This window comes from Adiantum capillus-veneris, chromosome 13 (genome assembly GCF_014529385.1).
Source record: "Adiantum capillus-veneris isolate H3 chromosome 13, ASM1452938v2, whole genome shotgun sequence".
Classification (NCBI taxonomy): Eukaryota; Viridiplantae; Streptophyta; class Polypodiopsida; order Polypodiales; family Pteridaceae; genus Adiantum; species Adiantum capillus-veneris.
In genome coordinates this window covers 108,717,488-108,742,473 of record NC_140943.1, presented here as the reverse complement: position 1 = coordinate 108,742,473, position 24,986 = coordinate 108,717,488, and the positions used below count along the sequence as shown (strand labels likewise).

The following is a 24,986-nucleotide window of genomic DNA, read 5'->3' as shown; positions in this document are numbered from 1 at the left end:
GCTCTTTGATACTGTGGTTGCCTCTACTATGTTATATGGGGTGCAGGTTTGGGGACCTTTTGTAGGCCAGGATGGTTGGAGGCGTATGGAAAAGCCCTTGGTATCTATGATCTCTCGGCTGATTAGAGCCAAGGCTTCTGTACCGCATGATATCATTCGAGCCGAATTAGCTGCCCCCCCTATGGAGATTGAGGCACTTACCAGATCAGTCTCCTTTGTACACAGTCTGTGGGATACTACCAGAGACAGATATGCGAGGGTGGCTCTAGAGTCCTCCAGACAATTAGCTCTTAATGGGGATACATCATGCTGGTATTCACAGATGGCATCATGGTTTCAGACACATGGCTTCACCATGGACAGATTGCCTCCTTTTCATTACTCTCTACAGGCACCCTTGAGGTCTCTGACGTGGGTAGAGATTAATAGACTCATTCGTCAGGATCTGATCCGGGTGGACATGAGGACCTGGATAGAGCCGACACAGGAGTTTGGCACAAAAATGGCTTTCGATAGAGACCATCTTCTGCACTTCACGGAGGATGGGTTTGTGATTCGACCTAGCTATATGGACACACATCTTTCTCATGGTTTGCGTTGTGCCATTGGCCAGATATGCACGTCTTAGAGCCAGAGACAGAGATACATTACATATGTCACTGCACAGTGTACTATGAGATACGAGGCCGTTTTCATTGTCTATTCAGAGAAGGTTTTGGGCCTCTATCTAGGGTCATGAGTTATGAGGATCAGAGATGTCTTGGGCTATATCTACTTGAGTTACACAGGCATAGAGAAGCTTTTCTGAGGGGAGCTGAAGAGAGAACCCCTGAGACAGATCACAGATTTCTTTACACTAGATATTGTACACCCAGAAGAACAGACAAAGGAGCAACCAATAGTGGAGAGGTCTACCCGCACTACTGGCATTCTCATTGACCGAGCATTGGAGCTAGGGAGATCTACACGACCCCGATTGAGAAGAGGAGCTACAGAGTTTCGAAGGAGGCTACAGCAAAGGATTCGAGCCATACTTTTTCGTCGTCCAGAGTGCAGATGAAGATGGATCTCTATGAAGATAGATCTCTACTTCCCTCCCATATTGTCTACACATTGTACTGCTTAGTTCAGACATTTTGCGCCTTTCACTTTTCACAGCTATCATCTTAGTTTAGGATTCCGCAATATTTATATTCTGTTATCCTAGTTTAATTTATTTTGTTAATCTGACTTTGTATCAAATACACCGCATTGTAACTTTCTGGTGTCATAGGTCACTTTGGCTTTTTGAGACGTTAATATAACATTTCATTTCTGTGTGTGTGTGTGTGTGTGTGTGTGTGTGTGTGTGTGTGTGTGCGCACGCGCGTGCGTGCGCAGTGAGTGGGGCTTTTGACCCTTCGCATTACGTTAAAATCAACCATAGGTCTGTATACAAGAGATATGGGAAAACCTTAAAAACTATACAATGAGATCATGAGGAAAAATTAAAAAATAAACCACAAGACACATCAAAGGATAAAATACACCAATCTTCTCCCCACTTTTCCGTCCCCACTTGCCGTCCCGCCCTGCTTTTTACACTAAAAATCATTTGAGCTCGTCCCCCATCCCCCGTTCCCCGTCCCGAAATGCGTCCCTTATGACTATGAGTGAAATTGTAGTTGTGATAAACCTACACAAATCTGCCCAAAAGCTCTGTCAACCTTGAGCGATGTAGCACCACAATGTCCAGTGCTAGGTATCTAACAGATATAAAGCATCCGCTATAAAACCCTCCTGTAATGTCTCAGAAAAGCCAAGAAACTGTGAAACCCCTTGACTAGGCCTCCAAAATCGTCCACATCCACTCTTAACATTTTCTAATGTTGTACCCCAAAAAAGGATGCAGATGTACGACACAGCCATATTGTGGAAGGGACCCACTTGTCATGCACCACAAAAGCAAAGAGAGGGAAACAAGATGCACCTCTCTCTAACCAAACCAACTTCCCCGTAGCCTCACCTCACTAAACTGACGAGAGAGAGAGAGAGAGAGAGAGAGAGAGAGAGAGAGAGAGAGAGAGAGAGATGAAATGTTATATTAACGTCTTCAAAAGGCCAAAGTGACCTATGAGACCAGAAAGTTACAATGTGGTGGATCTGATATAAAGTCAGAGTAACAAGATGACAAAATGACAAAATAAAATACTATGGAATCCTAGACTGTTGGGTGTGGACTAAGCAGCTAAAACAGCTAGCTGGGATAGCTAGATCACAGGAGATCTAGCATCGGTCGCTGGTGGATCTCATCAATCTTTTCTATGGTCAGTAGTCTGACCGGGCGTCGTGCATGTCGAGCCAAAGTGACCCGGATCCTGTAATGCCGCCTCTGTCGATGCTGTGTAGTCCTCCGCAGTCGTGGGCGTCTGGATCTCCCCAGCTCAGTCGCTCGGTCGATCAGTATGCCTCTGGTGTAAAGCGACAAGCTCTGCTGTGGTAGTAACTCCTCCGGGTGTCCAGTGGTGGCAGCTCTAAAGAAGTCTGTGATCTGTCTCTGAGACTGGCTAGTCTTTCCTCTCATCAAGCTCTCTCTATGTCTGCGCAGCTCGAGCAAAAACAAACCCAGACATCTCTGATCCTCGTACCGCATGACTCTAGAGAATGGTCCAAAGCCGTCTCTGAACAAGCAATGGAAACAGCCTCGTATCTCGTAGTAGATGGGGCAGTGGCATGTGTCGTGCAACTCTGTCTCAGGCTCGATGTCACACAGGGGGCATGTCCTGGCCTCTGTTGGTACTCTGCTATATCTGAGAGAGAGAGAGAGAGAGAGAGAGAGAGAGAGAGAGAGAGAGAGAGAGAGAGAGAGAGAGAGAGAGAGAGAGAGAGAGAGAGAGAGAGAGAGAGAGAGAGAGAGAGAGAGAGAGAGAGAGAGAGAGAGAGAGAGAGAGAGAGAGAGAGAGAGAGAGAGAGAGAGAGAGAGAGAGAGAGAGAGAGAGAGAGAGAGAGAGAGAGAGAGAGAGAGAGAGAGAGACCAAAAGGCCAAACTGACCATGAAGTTACAATGCGGTGTATCTGATACCAAGTCAGATTAACAAAATAAATCCAACTAGGGATAACAAGATATAAATACTGCGGAATCCTAAACTAAGCGGATAGGTGTGAAAGGCGAAAGGCGTGAGATGTGTGAACTGAGCTATACAATGTGTAGACAATTTGGGAGGGAAGTAGAGATCTATCTTCATAGAGATCCATCTTCATCTGCACTCTGGACGACGAAAAAGTATGGCTCGAATCCTTTGCTGTAGCCTCCTTCGAAACTGTGTAGCTCCTCTTCTCAATCGGGGTCGTGTAGATCTCCCTAGCTCCAATGCTCGGTCAATGAGAATGCCAGTAGTGCGGGTAGACCTCTCCACTATTGGTTGCTCCTTTGTCTGTTCTTCTGGGTGTACAATATCTAGTGTAAAGAAATCTGTGATTTGTCTCTGGGGTTGTCTCTCTTCAGCTCTCCTCAGTAAAGTTTCTCTATGCCTGTGTAGCTCAAGTAGATATAGCCCAAGACATCTTTGATCCTCGTATCTCATGACCCTAGAAAGAGGCCCAAAACCTTCTTTGAATAGACAATGAAACCGGCCTCGTATCTCATAGTACACTGTGCAGTGACATATGTAATGTACCTCTGTCTCTGGTTCTAGATGGCATAAGCGGCATATCCTGCTATCTGCTGGTGTCCCTCTGAATCTACTAGTCTCAATCTCGAGCTGATGAGTGGACGTTTGTATCTGGCCAATGGCACATCGCACACCATGAGAAAGATGCCTGTCTATATAGCTAGGTCTAATCACAAACCCATCCCCCGTGAGGTGAAGAAAATGCTCTCTAAAAAGCCATCTTTGTGCCCAACTCCTGTATCGGCTCTATCCATGTCCTCCTCGTGTCCAGCTGGATCAGATCCTGACGAATGAGTCTATTAATCTCTACCCGCGTCAAAGACCTCAAGGGTGCCTGTAGAGAGTATTGAAAAGGAGACAACTTGTCCATGGTGAAACCATGTGTCTGAAACCATGATGCCATCTGTGCATACTAGCATGATGTATCCCCATTAAGAGCTAATTGTTTGGAGGACTCTAGAGCCACCCTGACATATCTGTCTCTGGTAGTATCCCACAGATTGTGTACAAAGGAGACTGATCTAGTCAGTGCCTCAATCTCCATAGGGGGGGCAGCTAATTCCGCTCGAATGATACCATGTGGTACGGAAGCCTTGGCTCTAATCAGCCGAAAGATCATGGACACTAGGGGCTTCTCTATACGTCTCCAACCCTCCTGGCCTACAGAAGGTCCCCAAACTTGCACGCACCCCATATAACATAGTAGAGGCAACCAGAGTATCATAGAGCCATAACTTTGTCCTAGGTTCCTGGAACTGAACCTGCGAACACATCCTCTCCATTCCTCCCAGAGCCACACCAGCTCTAGTTAGTCTAGTCTCTGCTGCTCTTCTCAAGGAAAATCTGGGCCCAGTAAAGACTACCCCCAGGTAAGTGTATGCATGTGTATACTCCACAATCTCCTGACCATATTTGAAAGTGGGTACTGATCTCCTGACCCATTGTGGTGTGGTGTTAAACACCATAACCTTCGTTTTACCTAGGTTTACACACAATCCACTATCCTCTGCAAAATTGCGTAGTGCATCCAACTGTCGTTGCATACCTTCTGGTTAGTCAGATATCAACACAATATCATCAGCATATAGCAACAATGGGATCCACGTCCCTGCCAGCTGTGCACCTCTGTCACCCTCTCTATCGATGTAATCAGACACCTCATCAACATACATACCAAATAGAGTAGGAGACAATGGGCAGCCCTGTTTCACTCCAATGGTAGAGTGAACTAAATCAGATACCCCTTCCGGAGTGCGTACCCGTCCCATCACTGATCTGTACAAAGCCATAATCCCCCAAATCACCTCTATGGGCATCCCCATCTCCTGTAGTTTGCGCATCAATCGAGCTCTTGGTACCATGTCAAATTCTTTACGAAAGTCCACAAAGCTACAATATATCCGTCTCCCATGTGCTCTGCCCTCGTTAATGATGGCCCTGAGTGTTAGAATATGATCAAGAATATGATAAGCGGGTGTGTCAAGAGAGCATGATCTACTACTATGCCCACTGGCCTGGCTCCCACTGTGAAATCCTGAATGCAGGGGATAAAGCTCGGTTGTGTCATAACATAATCCACTGTACTGGCCCCATGTCTATGTGGAAAGCATTTGAAACCGGCTGCTCCAGGAAATTGCTGTAAGCCATTAAGTATGGCTAATCCATGTGTAGTCGTCATTTTGATGAGCTATCTCCCATACTCCGTTTGCTCTCTGTCATCTGAGCATCTGTCAAGCCCCAACTCACCCACATCCAGCTCTCTAAGGATCTCATCTGAAGTGTCGTAGAAGACTGTCTGCGAGTTGCCCGTTCGGGCATTGAGAAAGGTGCCTGTCCTCTGGATGCGGCATACATTGATGTTCTGGGAGGAAAGTAACATATGGCAATATCTAGGAATCGACCTGTGGCGTGTCTCAATCTCACCCACATATATCTAGCATGATCGTCTCTTCGTACAATATGCAGTAATGGTTGTAGTTCCTCTCTGAATAGCACTGCTACTCCTCTTGAACCTCTACGCCCGTGCTCAGATCTCGCATTTGTTCTGTGAGCTGTTTCCCATCTGTATCCAACCACATGTGGCATTACTTGTCCAGGGGCCTGATGAGTCTCTGAGAAGAACACAATATCCTTGTCTTTGAAACTCTCCTCAAATGCACCCACGTCCAACCTCATAGACCCATTACAGTTCCAGGTAGCCATCTTCAGTGTGGTCCCATATATCTCGCACCGTCATGCAGTACGTCGTTCTAAAATCACCACCCGTCCATCTCTGTAGAAGGCTATCTTTCCCTTCTCCCTTGCCGCTGTAATCTCTGGCATTACCTCTCTCATATGTGCGAGCTGTGAGAGAGTTAGGTCATCACCGAGGAAAATACCTGTCTCTTTGAGAGTAGACCTCTTCCTCAAGAATTCCTTCTTCTCTTCCAACGAGGGGAAGCGTAGAATGAGAGCTCTCCCCTTTGAAGACTCTCCCGTGCCATCACTTTTCTTACCTACCCTCCATGCCTTTGTGTGCAAAGGCTTTTCCATCCCCATCATGGATGTAAGGCTTGTGACCTCTTTCTCCACATTGTTTATGTCCTTGAGACCGGTCACTCTCACATGCAGTGCTCACATCCGCCTTCTTTGTTTCTCTTCGAGAGTCATGTTGATAAGTGTCGGTGTACAAGGAGTTTCTTGACCTTTTCCTTTCTTGGCGACCTCAATGAATTTTTCAGCCTCGTCCGCCTTTTTCTGTGTCCTTGTTATCATCTCCGCCCATGAAGATGTCTTTGCCACACTAAGTTTCTCTTTCTCTGTGATCATCCTTACCTGTTCCTTAATTTCCTTGATTTCATCTATTACCGAGGGTTGAAATTCGCCTTCCTCTAGTCCATTGCTTACTCTATCAGCAAGCTCCTATTTAAGGGCTGAGACTTCTTTTTTGAGTACCTGTATCTTGGCGTTTGGGTTCTCCTGTTTGAGGGCTGAGACTTCTTCTTTTAGTGTTGGTATTTCTGCGTTAAGGCTCTCTTTCTCCTTCTTCCACTGTGCGTCCTCATTGAAGACCATCTGAAGGGGGTTGGCCTTCTCCTTCCACCATCCTTCCATCTCTGTTTTCCACTCCTTCATTTCCCTCTCCATATGCGCCATCCGCTTATTCGTGAGCATGAAGGTTGCCTTTGCTCGCGGCTTGCAAACAGGTGAGACATTGGCGGCTTCTGTGTCCTGTGCAGGGTCTTCTTCAAGTGGATCCATTACGGTGAGGCCCAAAGAATGAGAGAGAGAGAGAGAGAGAGAGAGAGAGAGAGAGAGAGAGAGAGAGAGAAGAGAGAGAGAGAGAGAGAGAGAGAGAGAGAGAGAGAGAGAGAGGGGTGGTGGGGGGGGGGATAGACAGATAGGGGGGGGGGGGGGGGGGGGGGAAAGCGGGGCGATAGAATGAGGAGGGGGGCGATAGACTGAGGGGGGGCGCGATAGATAGGGGGAGGGGGAGTAGTTGAAAAAATTAAAATTTAAGTTAAGTTAAATTAAATTGGGGGGGGGGGGGGGGGGGGGGTAGAGAGGGAGCAGGGCGGGCAGCGCGAGAGAGAGAGGGAGCAGCAGGGGGTGCGGGAGAGCGCGCGAGGGTGCGGGAGCAGCAGAGGGGAAGCGCGAGGGGCAGGGGCAGCAAGGGGTGCGGAGGCGGGCAGCGATAGACCGGGGGGGGGGGGGGGGGCGAGAGAGAGAGCGAGAGAGAGAGAGAGCGCTTGACGTTGTAGATGCTTCTTCCTCGGGACTACCTGCCAATCCGGAGGTCGTGAGTTGGGGGGGGGGGGGGGGGGGGGGGGGGGGGCGAGGAGAGAGAGGAGAGAGAGAGAGAGCGCTTGACGTTGTAGATGCTTCTTCCTCGGGACTACCTGCCAATCGGAGGTCGTGAGTTGGGGGGGGGCGCGGGCAGTGAGCGCGAGGGGCAGGTGCAGCAGGGGGTGCGGAGCGGGCAGTGATAGACGGAGGGGGGGGGGGGGGGGGCAACGAGAGAGAGAGAGAGAGAGGAGAGAGAGAGAGAGAAGAGGAGAGAGAGAGGAAGAGAGAGAGATGAGGAGAGAGAGGAGAGAGACGACTGGTTATCGGCAAGGGACTTTGGCTATGCTACCACAGATTGCTTGGCAGGGGGATTCTCAGACACGTGATGAAGTTTTTTCAGTCAGCACTAGTATTACACTATGGAATGTTTGGAGAGCTCCTTGTCTTCACATTCTAAGTGCGGCTCCACAGCTCCTTCAGGATACCCTCACTGCCATTTGGCTGGACATCATTTACACCCTGATGTGGCAGTGGGATTCTTCCTCAGGTACATCTCGAGCAGCCGAGGCTAGCCGATTTGCCTTCCTTCGGCGTTGGGCCCGATCCCCACTCTTCTTCACACCTACAGGTGGCCAGATTACGTGGCATTATGCCCCTCCTTGGTGGTTTCTCCTCCACTCATCACACCGACCACCATGAGATTGTTCTAGTCGAGTTGTCACTATAGTGGCTCTCCTCCTTACATTCAACTTGTACACCCCACGTGATAGGTTATTTTGGCATGCGCGGGGGATTATATTGTACTCAGTAATATACAGCCCTGACTTTTTCCAAAAAGAAAAAAAGAAAGAGAGAGAGAGAGAGAGAGAGAGAGAGAGAGAGAGAGAGAGAGAGAGAGAGAGAGAGAGAAATGAAATGAAATGTTATATTAACGTCTTCAAAAGGCCAAAGTGACCTATGAGACCAGAAAGTTACAATGTGGTGGATCTTATACAAAGTCAGAGTAACAGATGACAAAATGACAAAATAAAATACTATGGAATCCTAAACTGCTAGGTGTGGACTAAGCAGCTAAACAACTAGTTGGGATAGCTCGATCACAGGAGATCCAGCATCGGTCGCTGGCGGATCTCATCAATCTCCTCCATGGTCAGTAGTCTGACCGGGCGTCGTGCATGTCGAGCGAAAGTGACCCGAATCTTCTGATGCAGCCTCCGTCGATGCTGTGTAGTCCAGTCGTGGGCGTCTGGATCTCCCTAGCTCAGTCGCTTGGTCGATCAATATGCCTCTGGTGTAAAGCAACGGGCTCTGCTGTGGTAGTAACTCCTCCGGGTGTCCAATGGCAGCTCTAAAGAAGTCTGTGATCTGTCTCTGAGACTGGCTAGCCTCTCCTCTCATCAGGCTCTCTCTGTGTCTGCGTAGCTCGAGCAAAAACAAACCCAGGCATCTCTGATCCTCATACTGCATGACTCTAGCGAATGGTCCAAAGCCCTCTCTGAACAAGCAATGGAAGTGGCCTCGTATCTCGTAGTAGACGGGGCAGTGGCATGTGTAGTGCAACTTTGTCTCAGGCTCAATGTCACACACAAGGGGCATGTCCTGGCCTCTGCTGATATTCCGTTGTATCTCCCTGTCTTGATCCGCAGTTGGTGTGAAGATGAGAGAGAGAGAGAGAGAGAGAGAGAGAGAGAGAGAGAGAGAGAGAGAGAGAGAGAGAGAGCATACTTCATTTCTAAAAAGAATGTAAGGGCGATTGAGGCTGTGGTCAATGAGCAAGGCCAGGTGCTTTCTTTTCCACATGCTGTGCGTAGGTATGGTCTCGGATTGCATTATAGGCCCCTATAGCACGTAATCCAGGAGATGTTATCTCCCTTTTTGCCAGGGCCTCCTCTTCTCTCTATTGATAGAGATGAAGATTGGTGTATTTTGGACATTCCTCTAACTTGTATTCTCACTTGGTGATTGGGTACTATTGCGCTTTGAAAAGGCCAAGTTAAGGAAAAGGAAAGGCAAGGATCCATGGATTTTTGAACATTGCAATGCATTGTGGAACATGAATAAAACCACATGTTGGTAGCGGAAAAGGCTTCAAGCTGTTTGGAAAAGTAGTCTTCCTTTGAAAGAGAGACTATTTTTGTAGAGATGACTTGAAGGGGTCCTGCCTCTTGGATGTTACCTGGAATCTCGTCATATTGCATTGGCTCGATGTGTTCGTTGTTCTCGTAGTGCTGAGATTCTTGCTCATTTCCTTTGGTATTGTTAGCATTGTTTGCCAAGTTACTCAATCCTTGAGATTAAGTCTTCCGTCACAGCATTTTGGAAAACATTTTTGGCTTTTTGGAGTGCTTCGTGCTCCTCTGAGATCGCATAAGATCTTTTTCTCTTGGGTGCACTTCTGGTTACTTTGGGGTTTAGGAATCGGTTGATGTTTCTCTAGCCTCACTCAGATATCTTTGGTTCATTCAAGATCTCCTGGAGACGAACATGACAATTCTGCGCTAACAGCGGTGACCTATCTCTGGACAATTTCAAGGTCTTCTTCATTTTTTTCTAGAGCTCTGTTTAGGCTTGCATGCTTTTGATGCATAGTCTTCTTCGCTTGTATACTCTTTTCTTTTGTGGTGGGTTTTCCTGTTGTTGAGGTTCCCCACTAATCAATATCGATTTACCAAAAAGAAAGGAAAAAGTGTGTGAGCATATATTAGTACCTAGTTCTACACCCACATTGGGCACTAACAAAGTTAGTGGCGATGTCTTAGAATTTAGTCAATATTATGCATCATGGAGCTGATGGTTATATTGACTTCATCTTGGTGTATATTTCATGTGTAGAGTCAATTTAAAGTGACTGTGCGCTTGTGGTTAATATTTGTTTGTTGGAGTATTTGATGCAGATGATATTGAAATTGAAGATGAAGAGTCTATTAGGCCTGGAACTAGTGAAAAGGTTCCTGCAAGGTCAAAAGGTTTGTCGAACATCTCATAACCACTTTGTGTTTACTGGAGTTGGATTTAATGTCCCTTCGAATAAGTATACGTTGAACTAGACAGATGCCCTTTTCACTAAAGCATGTTGTCAGGATTAAAGGTTTTGGTCTTGACCAACAAACAGGGATAGAATTAATTTTGGATACGTGTCTGACACTTGTGGCATACCTTCAGGTAAGGAGAAGGTTTCGGATCCTGCAGATGACAGAAGGAAGCTATTTGATGGTGATGACGATAACAGTAAACCAGTAAGAAGAAGTCCAGATGAGATCAGAGCAAAATATGGTCATAAGCCTTTAGGGGTAACGTGTTGAAATGAATTCTGACTGGAGTTTGTCTATGCCACTAGATCTTTTTAACTGCATTAAGTGTTTACGAGCCTTGGATGCTTTCTAGACCAAGCTGTTTTCCTTGCATGGTGTCTGGCAGGATGTGTCTGGTGCAGCTGGGCTAGCCAGAGATAAGCTACTTGAAAGGCAAGAAAAGTTGCAGGTATCGGGCAAATGTCGAAGATTTAGCCCTCTATTTCTGTAGGAAATGTGTTGTTTGTGACTTCTAAGGACCTCAATAATCTTAGCAAATGATGAGGCATTGTTAATCTGTCATGCTGTTCACCAGGCATTGGGTAAGCGCACTGAGGAGATGCAGGAAGGAGCACAAAATTTTGCCTCAATGGCTGCAGAACTTGCCAAGACCATGGAGGGGCGGAAATGGTGGCAGTTATAATCCTAAAAGCTTTGTAAGACTCCTTCAGTGCTGTTTCATTCTTCCAACACATGCACACACAACCTATAAGCTTGTGCAATCACTTGTTTTTTGAATGTCAATATTGATTGAATACAGAAGAAGGTGAATAATAAATCCATCCTAATTAGTACGAATTAGATACTCTCTGTAGAAGGATATCTCCATACCTAGCTCTCTTGTATGTGTAAGCGGTGTCCACTAATCTCAAGATGTGTAATACCCTGCCTGATGAGCTGGCTGATCTCAGATCGGCTCAAGGTGAGAGAGGGTGCATCCAGAGAGTACTCAAATGGTGGTAATCTGTCAAACTGATTCCATCTAGTTCAAACCATGATGACATCTGTGCATACAAGCAGGTACAGTCTTCTCTCTCTGCGAGCTGTCTAGCGGACTCTAGGGCTATCGGCACTCATCTGCATCTTGGAAGCTCCCATAAGCTATGTATAAATGATACTGACCTAGTGAGTGCTGCGGTTACGACAGCTGTGCTACCAATATCTGCTCTAATGTTCTCATGTGGGATGTAGCCTTTGCTTTGGATCATCCTTGGTAACATAGTGACCAAGGGTCTCTCCATCGACTTCCATCCATCATTCTCTGCTGTGGTCATCCATGCTAGGCCCCATTCGTGGATGGCATATAGCATAGTAGTCTGTACAGGTGGCTGAAGTATCAAAGAACCACAGCTTCGTGCAGGTCTCATGAAACTGCACCTCTGAAATAACCCTCTCCAACGCCCCCAAGGCAGCATATCCACCTGTCAATCGAACATATGCAGTCCCTCTTGAGGAGAAGGGCAATCAAAGAGCACTGCCAAATATGTAAAGAGTCAAGATACTCCACTATGTCCTTACTGTATGTAAATTGTGGTGCCGATCTCATTGTCCATTGAAAAGTAGTGTTGAACACCATAACGTGGGTTTCACCAAGGTTAACTAGCAAAGGAAAGGTCACTTCCAAATATGTATAATAGTCAGCATACTCCACGATGTCCTGACCAAATGTAAATTGTGGTGCCGATCTCCTGCTCCACCGAGGGGCAGTATTTCACACCATAACCTTGGTTTTAGCAAGGTTACCCCACAAACAACTAACAAGAAGAGTATGAGTGTCATGTATCAAAATGTCTTTGCAAGCCACACACACACACACACACACTCTTTTTTTTGTTTGTAATTTCAGATTGAATTACCAATGGGAAACCTCAAGAAGAGGAAAACCCATAAAAAATACTACAAACAAGAAATCAGAAACATTCAAAATAGAGCTCGTAATGGCTAGTGGGAAGATCGTTCAAGTCGAGGCAACTCGGAGAGACTGTCGGAGAGACGTCTTGAAGAAGGAAACATACTCCACTTGAATCTGTTGAAACATGAGGGAATCGCTCTCCACACCATCCAAAGCACCCATAATCTAACCCAGCCAAAAACGTATGCATACAGCTGAAGCAATGGCGGAAGTACTCCAAAGATCCAGAAATATCTACCGAAATGCATGCCAGGGAAACGCGTGCGAAGAGCTGTAGAGATGCAATCCACAAAATGTAGCGTATGAGAACAAGACCACAATAAATGTGGAATGTTCTCAATGGCTGCACCACATCGAACACATCGCGAAGAGGCCAATCTTCTTTCTAGATCACAGAGATTTGGTAATCGGGAGAACCCCAACGATGCATCTCCACATAAGCAGTCGCTCCTTCAAAGGCAACTGCCCATGCCACACTTTCATGACTTTACTCTGCCACCATGTAACACTCTTGTTCATATTCCATACCTTATTACAATGTTCTTGGATCCAGGAAGATGATTGCAAATGACAGTACATTTTCTTTGCAGAAATCGGAGAGATCGAAGAACGAGTGTAGAGCCAATCACAAATTCGATTCTCCGCAACCAGCGGCGGAATGGGAGATATCGAGTCAACCAGATCTTTAATGGTGTCCCACATGCACCTATAGTGCATCCCAAGCCCAAAGATACGAACAACTTGTCTAAATGAGAGCACCTGTCCATTAGCGTCTGTCACATCAGTTATCCTTTCAATACCTTTCTAGGAGAGATGTAAGCCTGTCTAGGAGAGCGTTGAACAAGAGTTTGATCAAAAACTAGACTCGAATGTAAACTCTCTAATCGAAGTGAGTTTCCACAGACATCATCTCTACCATGCCACAACAATTCCCGCGTGACCTATTTCCAATCCGCTACAAGACTAGAAGCAAAGGAGCATCTAGGTATTGTGGCCTCAAACTTAATAAAAACCACATCCCAATACAACGGTTGCCAATGGCCAAAAGCTGGTGTAGAAACTGCACGAGAGCACAAAAACGCAAACATCTGCGTCCAGGGTTGCTTTTGCTCAACCATCACCAATAACAAAGTGGCCTTTCTTGCTGTAACATGAGAACACAAATGCAGAATATTCAGACCACCACAACGCTTTGGAGCACATAACTTATCCATCGCAAGCAAAGACAGACCCTTTTTCTGAGAGGAAGTAGACCATAAGTGCTCTAGTATTCGAGATATCAAGGCCCGAAGACGACGGGGTGGCCAATGCAACATAGGTAGGGAAAATTGCATGTATGCCACCAATATGGACTGTATTATTCTGAATCTTACATGTAGCGGCCAAGTGGATAATTTCCAATAGTGTAATTTAGACCTCAATTTGTTCTCAACCCAATCCAATAATTTTGTATTGTTAACTGACCAAGCCAACGAATATCCAAGATGTCTCACAATTTGATCAGGCTTCACTATCTCACCTGGCCATAATACCGAGTGCCAATCCATTTGATGCAACGGTAACAATTTAGATTTTCGGAAACTCACTTGCAGAATTGTAGCCAACCCATAAACATGTGGTGCTTCCATGATACATTGAACATCATGAGGTCTATTTCTAGGCCAAAACATGGAGTCATCCGCATAAGCTTGCACCACAAAATGATCACGAGATGGCAGTTTCAATCCATGCAAATGGCCAAATGCGGTTAAGGAGTCCAGATACATCAACAAAGGGTGTGTAGCAATAGCATAGAACATAGCACTCAAAGGGCAACCTTGCCTGACCAATCTACCGAGCTCCCATAATTGAGTCAGCTCATCATCAAGAATTCTAGCAGATTGACTATTCTCATAAAGAAAATAAACCACCCGACATATTTTGTACCCAAAGCCCAAAGCCGTCATGATCTGAGCAATAAAGTCTCAATAAATAGTGTCAAATGCTTTCTCTATATCAACCTGCATGATAAGTACATCTTGTCCAATATATTTTGCATACTCAATCCCAATGAAAGCATTAGCAACATTATCCATAATTTACCGGCAAGGGATGAATCCATATGGAGCCGGATGTATGCCACACACACACACACACAGACACACACACACACACTTTTTTCTTTTGTAAATCTTGTTGATGGAATTTACAGGTGGGAAACCTCAAAGCGAGGAAAACCGCTGAAAAATAAGAGATACAAAAAGCGGAGCACTATGAGGCTCCGAAGGCTAGAAACAATCAAAGTAAATCTTGTAGGCATCAAGAGTGATGTCCCCACCATCATGAGCGAAACGCAACGCTTGACCAAGCGACAATTTGAAATAGGGAAAGGGGTCAACATTAGTGCCTTGAAACATTGATGAGTTTCTATAGATCAGATGTCTCACAGAACCCAAAATCTGACCCAATTAAAAAACACCGTAAACTAAGATTACGGAGACTGGAGCACTCCTTGTGAAAAGTGCCGGAAAGAAAATGCAGCCGAAGAGCAACAGACACTTGCCGAAGGAAGGATCTGGAACATCGACAACTCCACAATAAGTGTGGCACAGTCTCCTCAGCTTCATGGCATCTTAGAAGTGAGAAGGCGCAATATGCCGTGCATGCAATATTGCCACAAGAAAATACGTTCCTTCAAAGGTAGATGACTACCAAATGTTAGACAATGTCCGTTGCCACCACAAGGATGACTTGGAGAGTGACCATAGCTGATTACCATGACGCACAATCCACACATTAGATTGCAGGAGGGCATAAACATTGCCAGCTGAAATGCATTCGAATCTGCTAGTAGCAAGATTCCAATGGGAGGAGCGAGAGTCCACATCCAAAGGAGGAATGGGTGAGTGATCAGCAAGCATTCTTTGAATCTCCCGCCAGAGAGGAGAATAGTGGAGACCTAACCAAAAATGGGACACCGCATCAGTGAACAAAAGAACATGACCTGTGTCATCCACCCCCTGATGTACTTGGCAGATTCCTTTTTGGGAAAGAAAATACGCTTGGCGAGGAGACCGTTGAACCAAAGTTGAAGAGAATGCCCTACTCCAATGTAGATGCTTCAGTCGAAGGGAGTTACCCAGAGAGGATTGTCTACCATGCCATGCCAAATGCAAAGTGACAGCCTTCCAATCAACAATGAGAGAAGAAATAAAGGGACATCCTGGAATGTGTCCTTCAAGCTTCCCAAAAATGACGTCCCAATATGTCGGCTGCCAGTGACCAAAAGATGGTGTGACAATATGCGCACACAAATGTGATACCATGAGTGTCCAGGATTGCTTCTGCTCCAGCATGACTGACAATAGCATAGCTTTCCAAGCCAGAACATGATGTCACGAGTCCAAAATATTCAGCCCTCCAAGCCGCTTGGGAGAACACAGCTTATCCATAGATAAAAGCCGAAGACCCTTTGTGCTAGACGAGGTCCACGAGAAATGCTCCAAAATAATAGACACAAGGGACTGCAAGCGCAACTGCGATCAGGATAACAGAGGTAAATAAAACTGTACATAAGCCATGAGAATGCAGTGGACGATCGTGAGATGCACATGTAGTTTTGAAGTGGATAAATTTCAATAATTTAACTTGGAATGCAGATGTTGGAGTACCCAATCCAGTTTCTGCGTAGCTGATCCCAAGCGAGCGGATAACCCAAATGTCGAACTATAATGTGCGGAGGAACAATCTCCCCTGGCCACAATATTTTATGTCAATCCCTCTCTTTTTTTTTTTCCGAGAAAAAGATCCTTCTATTAGTTAATGAAACTGCCCATAGGGCTACAACCACCTCTACTAGAGAGGGCCACAACAATCATAAGGGGGGGGACTCCCAATGAAAAAACAACATATGTACAATGAGGCTAAATCGGGAGATGGGAGGAGGGAAAAGGCACGCCGGTGGACAGTAGTGAAGAAAGGCCCAGGGCGCCAAAGTCGAAGAAAGGGTCGGGTGAGGAGAAAGGGTCCCTCCAAAACCACTCTCTAGGATCCCGCTGCACTCGTGCCAGTGGACAACTCTCCCAAGCCCACAGTTTCCAGTGGCCTGTCTCAAGAGTTGCTGGGTCAAGATCTATGACAGAAGGCCTCCCATCGATGTCCACAACCTTGATCCTTTGAAAACAACATTGTGCAACTTGTAGGGCCTCGACTGAGACTCTGTGTAACCCTGTAGATCGAAAAACATGGAGGGTACCGTCTCTGAGCAAGCTCGAACTACGATGAGGACCTCCAGTCGCGTGAAGGCCCCCATCCATTTGGGCACTGCTGACTCGAGAGGTGTAAGCCACTCTGCAGGTACTGCCTCTTGATGTCCTGGCACATGCTCTGCACCCCTCTCATGCCCTGTAGCTGGATGCTCTGAAGCTCCTCTGACAAACCTGAGAACTGTAGCCAGTCACCCAAAGTGCGTGCTGGACCCTCTGCCATGGGACCCCAAGAGACATGAGGCCTACTACCAACCAAGTGGCCTCTCTGAGTGCTGACCATGGGGTTCCAAACAAGGGGCTGTCTCAGACGCTCCTCCGTCAAGTAGGCTGGTGTTGCTCCAGGCCTCTCCGCAGCTACTCCCAGGAACGAAGAAGGCTCACAGCAAAACGGTCCTCTAGTCTCCTGCTCAGGCCAACTCTGCGCATCTCTGTGAAAATCCATATGGTGGAAGGTCTCCAAGGGCCTCCAAACTGAGGTACTCTAGCTCTAAGCCGCTGAAGCCAAAACTCCTTCCAAGGCTCCTCCCTTGAAAGCAGTCCTCTGACAACAAACATCCCAAGAAGGGCTCTGCTCTGCTGTGCAGGGTCTATGATCCCCAACCCCCCTTGAGAACAAGGTAGAGTGATAACCTACCAAGCCACTCTGGCCTGGGCTGTCTGAGTATCGCGCCCTAACCAAAGGAAATTCCTGATCAGCCTCTCAACCTAGCTGATGTAGGAGCTCGAAATGATCCAACAAGATGTAATGTACCACATAGTAGCCAAGAGCACCTGGTTGGCCACTACAACTCTACCTGCCAAAGAAAGTCGTGTCGAGCTCCAATGTAAGAGCTTCCTCTTGATGGACAGGAGCAGGGGAGCAATCTTTTGCTCAGGAGACAAGTCCAAGCCAACGTGATAGCCCAAATGACGAACAACAGTCCTTGGGGGGGTCCATCTGAAACCCTCACCAGGCATCCAATTAGGCGTCAGCCTCTCCTCTGTGCTGTCAAGCCCTTGGCGAGCCTGCTGCAAATGCTCCTCCAACCAGGGACTGTCTAGGTGTTGCTCTTGTATCGTCTGCAGGGAAGCAATGTCTCGTCGAAGACGCTACTGCTCCTCTCTCGCTGCAGCCGTAGACTCCTGAAGAAAGAAACAGCTAAGTTGAGCAAGTCCAGAGGCCACTCTGTCAGGCAGGAGAGTCCTGTGTACCAAGCCCTCTGTCCAAAGGGCCACCGCTCGCTCTTTGAGCTGAGAGTCTGGCAAGATCTTTTCAGGGATGTGTGTCCAAGCCCTCTGTCCAAAGGGCCACCACTCACTCTTAGAGCTCAGAGTCCAGCAAGATCCTCTCTGGGATGCGTAGCATCGTGCTTCCCCTCCTCTATCTATCTGTCACTGTGAGGATCATTGGTGCATGGTCTGAAAAGGAAAGTGACCCACCCTAGTCACAAATGCGGTCACTAGCATAGAAGCGATCTATCCTAGATACATTCACTCCAACTCTGCGATCATAACGGGAGAAAACTAGGCTGTCAGGAGGTCGCACAAAACCTGAGTGCTACCAAACATCAGAAACCCTCATAGTCATACAAAACCGCTCCCAATTTGCCGGCTCAGCCCCGTGTACCGTGAGATGGCCACCTCCAATGCGATAAGAGGGGTCCTCCAACATGTTGAAGTCCCCCCAAACACACCACTGCTCTGCATGTGGCAAAGACTCCACAACCTGAGACCAGAACTCTGCTCGAGCACTTGCCACATTGGGCACATAAATGTTCAGGAAACCCATAAGGCAACCTTGAACCTGCATAGTAATTCACCGAGCTCTACCTCGTACAATAATACATATGCCCACAATGGCCTGCTGCAAAGAATCCGCAATAGTCATACATACCCCTCCCTGGATGCCTCCAAGTATAAATGCAGCTGACTAAAATGTCTCATAGCGACCATGCAAAATCTGACCACGCCGTCTAATGCAGCTCTCACAAAGATGATGCTCCTGTAGCATAAGAATGTCAATCTTACCACCCACAATGCATCTCTGAAGCTCCTGACGCGCCGACCCCTCTGACGCTGGAACTGGGGCCCTCCTAATTCCTGCACATTTCATAAGATGATCCTCATGGAGTCGGTGAGAGAAAACAGATGGTGCAATAGTAGCCAACCTCGCTATCTTTGAGGCCGGTTTGGATGGGGAGTAATCCGCATCCGAATGACCTCTAGACAAGCGCAAAAGCAGTGACTGTCCTGCCCAGGCCCAAACCGAGCATGCAACCTGGGCCCCAAAGGGCTACATCCTCTGTCCAAGAATCCTCATGTACAAATACATAACAAGGAGGGCTCTGAGTGTTAGCAAACAAATGCACCACAATGTGCCTGCAAGTCGCTGCATCTGGAGGCGTCACTCTCAACTTGGCAAGAGGCCAAAGTGTTTGTACCAGATCTGTCACCCCTAAGTCCGTTGTGTGGTGTGAGAACTCAATAGCCTGTATTTGGAGCCAATCAAGAACTATGTGTAGGGTCCACTCTGTGGGATCCCTACCGCATAGCGGAAAGGAGAAACCTACTGCTGTGTTTAAAGCCTCAATGCCTATAGTGCAAGAAAGAGGACGTGGACTCGAAAGCAAGTCTCCTCCAAGTAAGGAGAAGAGTCACCTAGGAACCATGTGAAGCTGTAGTCGAAGAAGTCCTAGCGTCTGCGAATGTCAAAGCTAGTCAAAACTCTAGGGATTGTTGCGAAGGGAGAAGTCTGCACCAAAAAAGGCGGTCTCAGATGGGGCTGTCCCTCCCGAGCCACACGGCTTGTAGCAAAAGCACTACCAAGAGATCGCCTTGCGGCAGACGCGTGTCCAGTCCCCTGTGTCCGAGGAGTGGAAGAGGGGTCGGGAGATGAGGCTATGGGCCCCACCGAGGAGAGAGGAGGGACGGGAGGCGGGGGTGGAGGTGGGGGAGGGGAAGGAGGCGGGGGAGGCAGAGCTGCAGGGTCTGAGGGAGGAGGTGGTGGTGGAGGAACTAAAGTAGACGGGGCCTTCTCAAGCGGGTCCTGCCGAAGGGGGTCAAAACGGTTCCCAGTCAGAACCCAGTGTTGTTGAGTTGTAGAAGGTCGGCCACCAGGGGGAGCAGTGGGGCGAGCCCGCCCCTGTCGGCGGCCACCATGCACCTGCTACCAACCGTCAGCTGTCTGATCGCTAGTCTCAGTCGAGGTACCAGCCTGTACATCCTCTGTATCTGACTGCTGGGCATGCTCAGCCTTGGGAGGTTGCGCTTGCATTGTTGATTGAGGTCTCCTACAAGGATATGCCTTTGCCAAATGGCCCATCTGTCTGCCAATGCAGCACTGATTCGGGAGACCCGAATACTCCACACTCTGTCTGATCCATCCCCCACTCATCCAAGGTAGCAATTGTCACAAGACGGGCACCACATGCCAATAGAAAAAAACAGATTGAAGAGACTTTTAGCACCTCAATAACAACTGAACTGAAAGAAAGAGACGACACGCGACACGGAGTGGCGGAATTCCACCCCAGAAAGTATTGGCCCGAAACCTTGGCGCCCTTTCGGTATTTCTTTATATTGCATCAACACAGTACAAGCCGATACTCCAGAATCTGCACCTTTTCTAGAAGCATGCCAGAGAACGAGCCCATGGCCTCATATTTAAAGGCCCTAGGCCCCAAAAGCAGCTTAAATGAAAAACCTTCAAACTCAAAAGCTTCTGGTCCAAAAGCAATGCCAAAAAGCTGCCAGCGTAAATCACGGAATTCCGTACAATTGCCACGTCAACAATCAGCGCAAAACACGGAAATCCGTACAATCTGCCACGTCATCATGTCAGCGCAATTTTCGGGTTTTTTCGTACAGTTGCCACCTCATCAGCTGCTACGCAAGTGTTTCAGTGTGTGTGGGTCTTGCTTTATTTAAATCCTTTATGTCACTTGGGCCCTATCGAACGGGGTCCCATAAGTTGGTAGGACTTCTTCTTCTGTTGCTTGTTCTTCTTAGGGTTTATAGGCCCCTCAGCCGTTATCTGAAGGTTGGCTATGCTCTTTATTGACTTGACACGTCAGCAGTTTGTGACAGTAGTATTACTCTGGAGAGGGAGTGTGTGTCTCGAACAAGAACCCACATAGTAGGTAAACCTGCGGCCTTGGCCACAATTGAAGTTGTAGTGCGCGGAGACTCTATAATGTTCCGAATATGGAACCAATCCTTGGGAGAAGATAGAGGTACTCTCGTCTCAAGCCTGGGAAACAGACCGAGATCAGTAAGTCTGCCTCCTCGAGCACATCTATTGAAGGGTTAAAACCATGATGCCATCGTTTGAAGTAGGCTCGAGCTGCTCAGATGCCGAGTGGGCTCATCGAAATCACCTTGGCCGTCATCTCTGGAGACTCGAACTCTATTTGGTAGTACCCTCTCCCGAGGATCTGGACATCGGTGATCTTGCCCACATCGGAGAGAAGGCGGGCTTGAAGTAGATCTCGAACCTCGCCCTAATTGGGCCGAGTGCCTATGATCTTGCAGATAACCGAAGTGGCTTGCAAATGTTCCACTTCGGCCATCATGCTCACTTGCTCTTCTGGCGAGAGAGCAAGTCGAAGGGTCGGCTCCGCGGTGTCGGGCGAGGGGACTTCTGTAGAGTCCCTGTGAGGTGGAGCTGGAGCCGCCATTCATTCTGCTGTTGTATTGAGAAGGGCTAAGGTGACGCGAAACACCCAAAAGGCTGAGAAGACAACTTCCAGCGAGTTGAGAAGTGGGATGTGGGTGATGAGCGCGCGGCGGTGTGTGCAAGTGATAGAGCACCCGAAGATGTGCAGGCCTTGAGGCTTGAAGCGGAGGCACTGTGCTGCAGAAGGGAAGCGCTAGCAGAACGAAGAGGGAGAGAGAGAGAGCTCACGTTTTTGGGGAAAACTCAATAAGTGAGTTTTGGGTTTTCCCACTCTTAGTATAAGTGACCTTTAAAAAATTTGTCCAGGTTCATATTGAACCTGGACAAAGTATAAAAATGTACAAAAAGGGGTTATTTAGGCCTTTAACCCAAGAACCTCCCACTCAAAGGCATAAATGACGCCTTTAAGTTAACCAAATCCCACCTGCTGTATGCAATGCTCATGTTGAGCCTTAGCAAGACTCTTGGTGAGAACATCTGCAGGGTTATCTTGTGTATGGATCTTAGTCAAGCTGACTAGACCATCCTCCAATACCTGTCGTATGAAGTGGTACCGCACATCTATGTGTTTGGTACGCGCATGAAACATGGCATTTTTGGCTAAATAGACACCACTCTAGCTATCACAACCCAACACGGGTGTATGAGCAGGCATGCCAAGTTCTTTTGCAAGTCTGCCTAACCAAATGGCCTCTTTTGAAGCCTCTGTGGCTGAAATATATTCAGCCTCAGTAGTACTCAATGCCACAATTTTCTGTAACCTAGAACACCAAGAGAATGCACCACCAGCAATGGCAAATACATATCCACTGGTAGATCAATGTCACCTGCCATGTCTGCATCACAACATCCCTGCAACTCTAAGTCACTTTTGCCATAACAGATACACTTTGATTGTGTACCTTTCAAATATCTCAGAATGCATTTGACAGCTTCCCAATACGCGTTGCCAGGATTCGACATGTATCGACTAACAACTCCCACTGCATAAGCAATGTCGGGATGAGTGGCAACCATAGGATACATAAGAGAACCACAAGCTGATGCATAAGGGATTCCCTTCATTGCTTTCAATGCCACCTCATCCTTTGGGCAATCTGCTTTGCTAAGCTTAGTGTATGGAGGTAAAGATACTCCAAGAGGCTTAGCATCAGCCATATTAAACCTGTCAAGTACTTTTGCAATGTACCTTTCTTGAGATAAAAACAACAATTTTAGCTTTCTATCTCTTTTAGAGAACAAGTATGATGGGACTACCATCTTCATCCCTTTTCGTATACAAACAATGATCTGCATGGCTGCGTTTAAAGCCTTGAGACAGCATAAAAGTGTCAAACTTCTTATACCACTGCCGTGATGATTTGTCTCAAACCATACAAAGCCCTTTTCCGTTTGCATATAAGTTCCTCACGTGTAGGAACTACAAAACCTTCAGGTTGTTTCATGTATATGTCCTCTTCAATGTCACCGTGCAAAAACGCTGTCTTTACATCCATTTGATTCAATTCCAAATCAAGCACCGCAACGAGAGCAAAAAGGACACGTAAAGTTGTAAGCTTTACAACGGGAGAAAAGATTTCTTGAAAATCAATTCTTTCTTTCTATGCATATCCTTTTGCGACCAATCTTGCCTTGTACTTTGGTTTTTCATCCACAATATTAATCTTGTATAACCATTTGTTAGGAAGAGCCTTCCTCCCTTTAGGCAATGGCACAAGATACCAAGTATCATTTGAGTACAAGGATTTCATTTCCTCTTGCATTGCAAGCTCCCACTTACTGCTTGACGCACATGTATTTGTCTCTTTATACGTAAGAGGCTCTCCCTCATCTGTCACCATAATGTAATGCAAAGAGGGATCATATCTACTCACAGTCCGTCTTGGACGGGTAGACCGCCTCACCCAATGATCCACATTATCCGGTAATGGGTCTACATCTGGTGGCATACTAAAATCATCAACAATGGGCTGCTGTACATCATTTTCAGTACCATTTTCAGCATTGTTTCGTGGCTGCAAATGCCCTTCAAGAGCCTCAATTTGCTGTCCAACATCATCTGGCTCAAACACCACTGGGTCATCTACATTTTCAGCCATATGTGGTGCATCTTGAGGGTCAAAAATAGGCCTAACAGGTGGCTGGTCATGCTGAAATTTGACCCTTTTATGGTCATGCTTTGAGGCACAATTGTTTTGAAGCAGCCTTGCCTCATTAAAAACATCCCGGCTGCGTACAACCCTTTTGAGCTGAGGTAACCAAATCCTGTAACCCATTTCGTCTTCTTCACCATATCCCATGAAAAGGCCTTTAATGGATTTGGCATCTAGTTTACTCCTCAACTCCGGTCTGACATGCACAAAAGCCTCGCAACCAAAGATGCGTAAGTGATCGTATGAAGCAGGCTTGCCAGACCAAACCTCTTCAGGGATGTCACCTTTCAAAGACATGTGAGGGGATCGATTGCATATATATGCACTGCAGTTTTCAAAGCTTTTCCCCAAAATCCATGAGAGAGATTAGCTGTGGACAGCATGCATCTCACCCTCTCTCAAAGTGTCCTATTGAATCTTTCAGCCACACCATTAGAAGAGGTGCTGTATGGCACAGTAAGCTCCCTCTTAATGCCCAAATTTTCACAAAATTTGTTAAATTCAGCACTTGTGAACTCCCCCCCATTGTCCGTACGCAAGCATTTTAGCTTTCTACCTGTTTGGGTGGTCACAAATGCATGAAATCTCTTAAATGCAGCAAAGGCTTCATCCTTAGATTTAAGAAAATAAACCGAAATTTTCCTAGAATGATCATCAACAAAGGAGACAAAATAGCATGCACCTCCCATAGACTTAGTAGGCATGCTACATACATCAGAATGTACAAGATCAAGCACACAAGATTTACGAGAGACACGAGAGTAATAAGAACGCTTTACTTGTTGCCATATTGACATTCATTACAAAAGTTAAGCTTGTGCAAAGTACAAAGCTTAGAAATACCTTATTGGCTCATATGGTTGGCCAAGCCTCTTGTGCGACAACTCCATGTGAGAGTTAATTTCAGCCAATGCAATAAACTTGCCCAACACGGCCTTTCCATGCATGCAGTGAAGTGTCCCTTTCTTTGTGCCCTTTACAATCAGCCTTGAGCCTTTAGTCATTTTCCATGATCCTCTCTCAAACAAGATGTTGTAACCATGCATATCCATCTGACCAAAAGAAAGCAGACTCTTCTTGACTTCTGGCACATATTTAACATCATGCAAGACAAGCTCATTTGTGCCATCTATGGAGAGATGCACACTGCCAATACCCTCAATGGAACATGCATGATTAATTCCAAGGTATACATGGCCACGCTTGCCTGCATCAAAAGTAGAGAAACAGTCCTTGATAGGAGTCACATGAATTAAAGCACCGGAATCAACGATCCAAGTCTGGGATAATGCATCATTGACAGTCAACAAAGCATCAATAAGATCACTCTTGGTGATCTGCATGTCCTGTGAATGAACATTAAGAGAGGCATCAAAATCATAAGTATTATCATCTGACAAAGTGGCACACAAGATGTCCTCTACATCTGACAGCTCCTCAATCACAACACTAGAAGCCACATTGGCCTTCTCTTTGTCCTTTGAGCTATCCTGTGCATTTGTCTTGACTTCCTTCTTCTCTTTCTTTTTGTCTC

At 46.7% G+C, this 24,986-nt stretch overlaps 1 protein-coding gene across 6 annotated transcripts in view; it reads left to right on the top strand.

Annotated features, from left to right (window-relative positions):
• The window catches only part of LOC147444618 (uncharacterized), a 162,444-nt gene that overhangs the window by 111,552 nt on the left and 25,906 nt on the right, over positions 1-24,986 (top strand). For 5 of the 6 annotated variants that reach the window (XM_086527169.1, XM_086527174.1, XM_086527170.1 and 2 more), the window contains exons 21-24: positions 10,310-10,381; positions 10,578-10,705; positions 10,833-10,895; positions 11,022-11,142. In XM_086527169.1, coding sequence (XP_086383295.1) covers positions 10,310-10,381; positions 10,578-10,705; positions 10,833-10,895; positions 11,022-11,129 — 371 coding nt within the window. In that variant the 3' untranslated portion in view covers positions 11,130-11,142. The remainder of the gene's footprint in view (positions 1-10,309; positions 10,382-10,577; positions 10,706-10,832; positions 10,896-11,021; positions 11,143-24,986) is intronic. The other variant, XM_086527173.1, reaches the window with a different exon arrangement.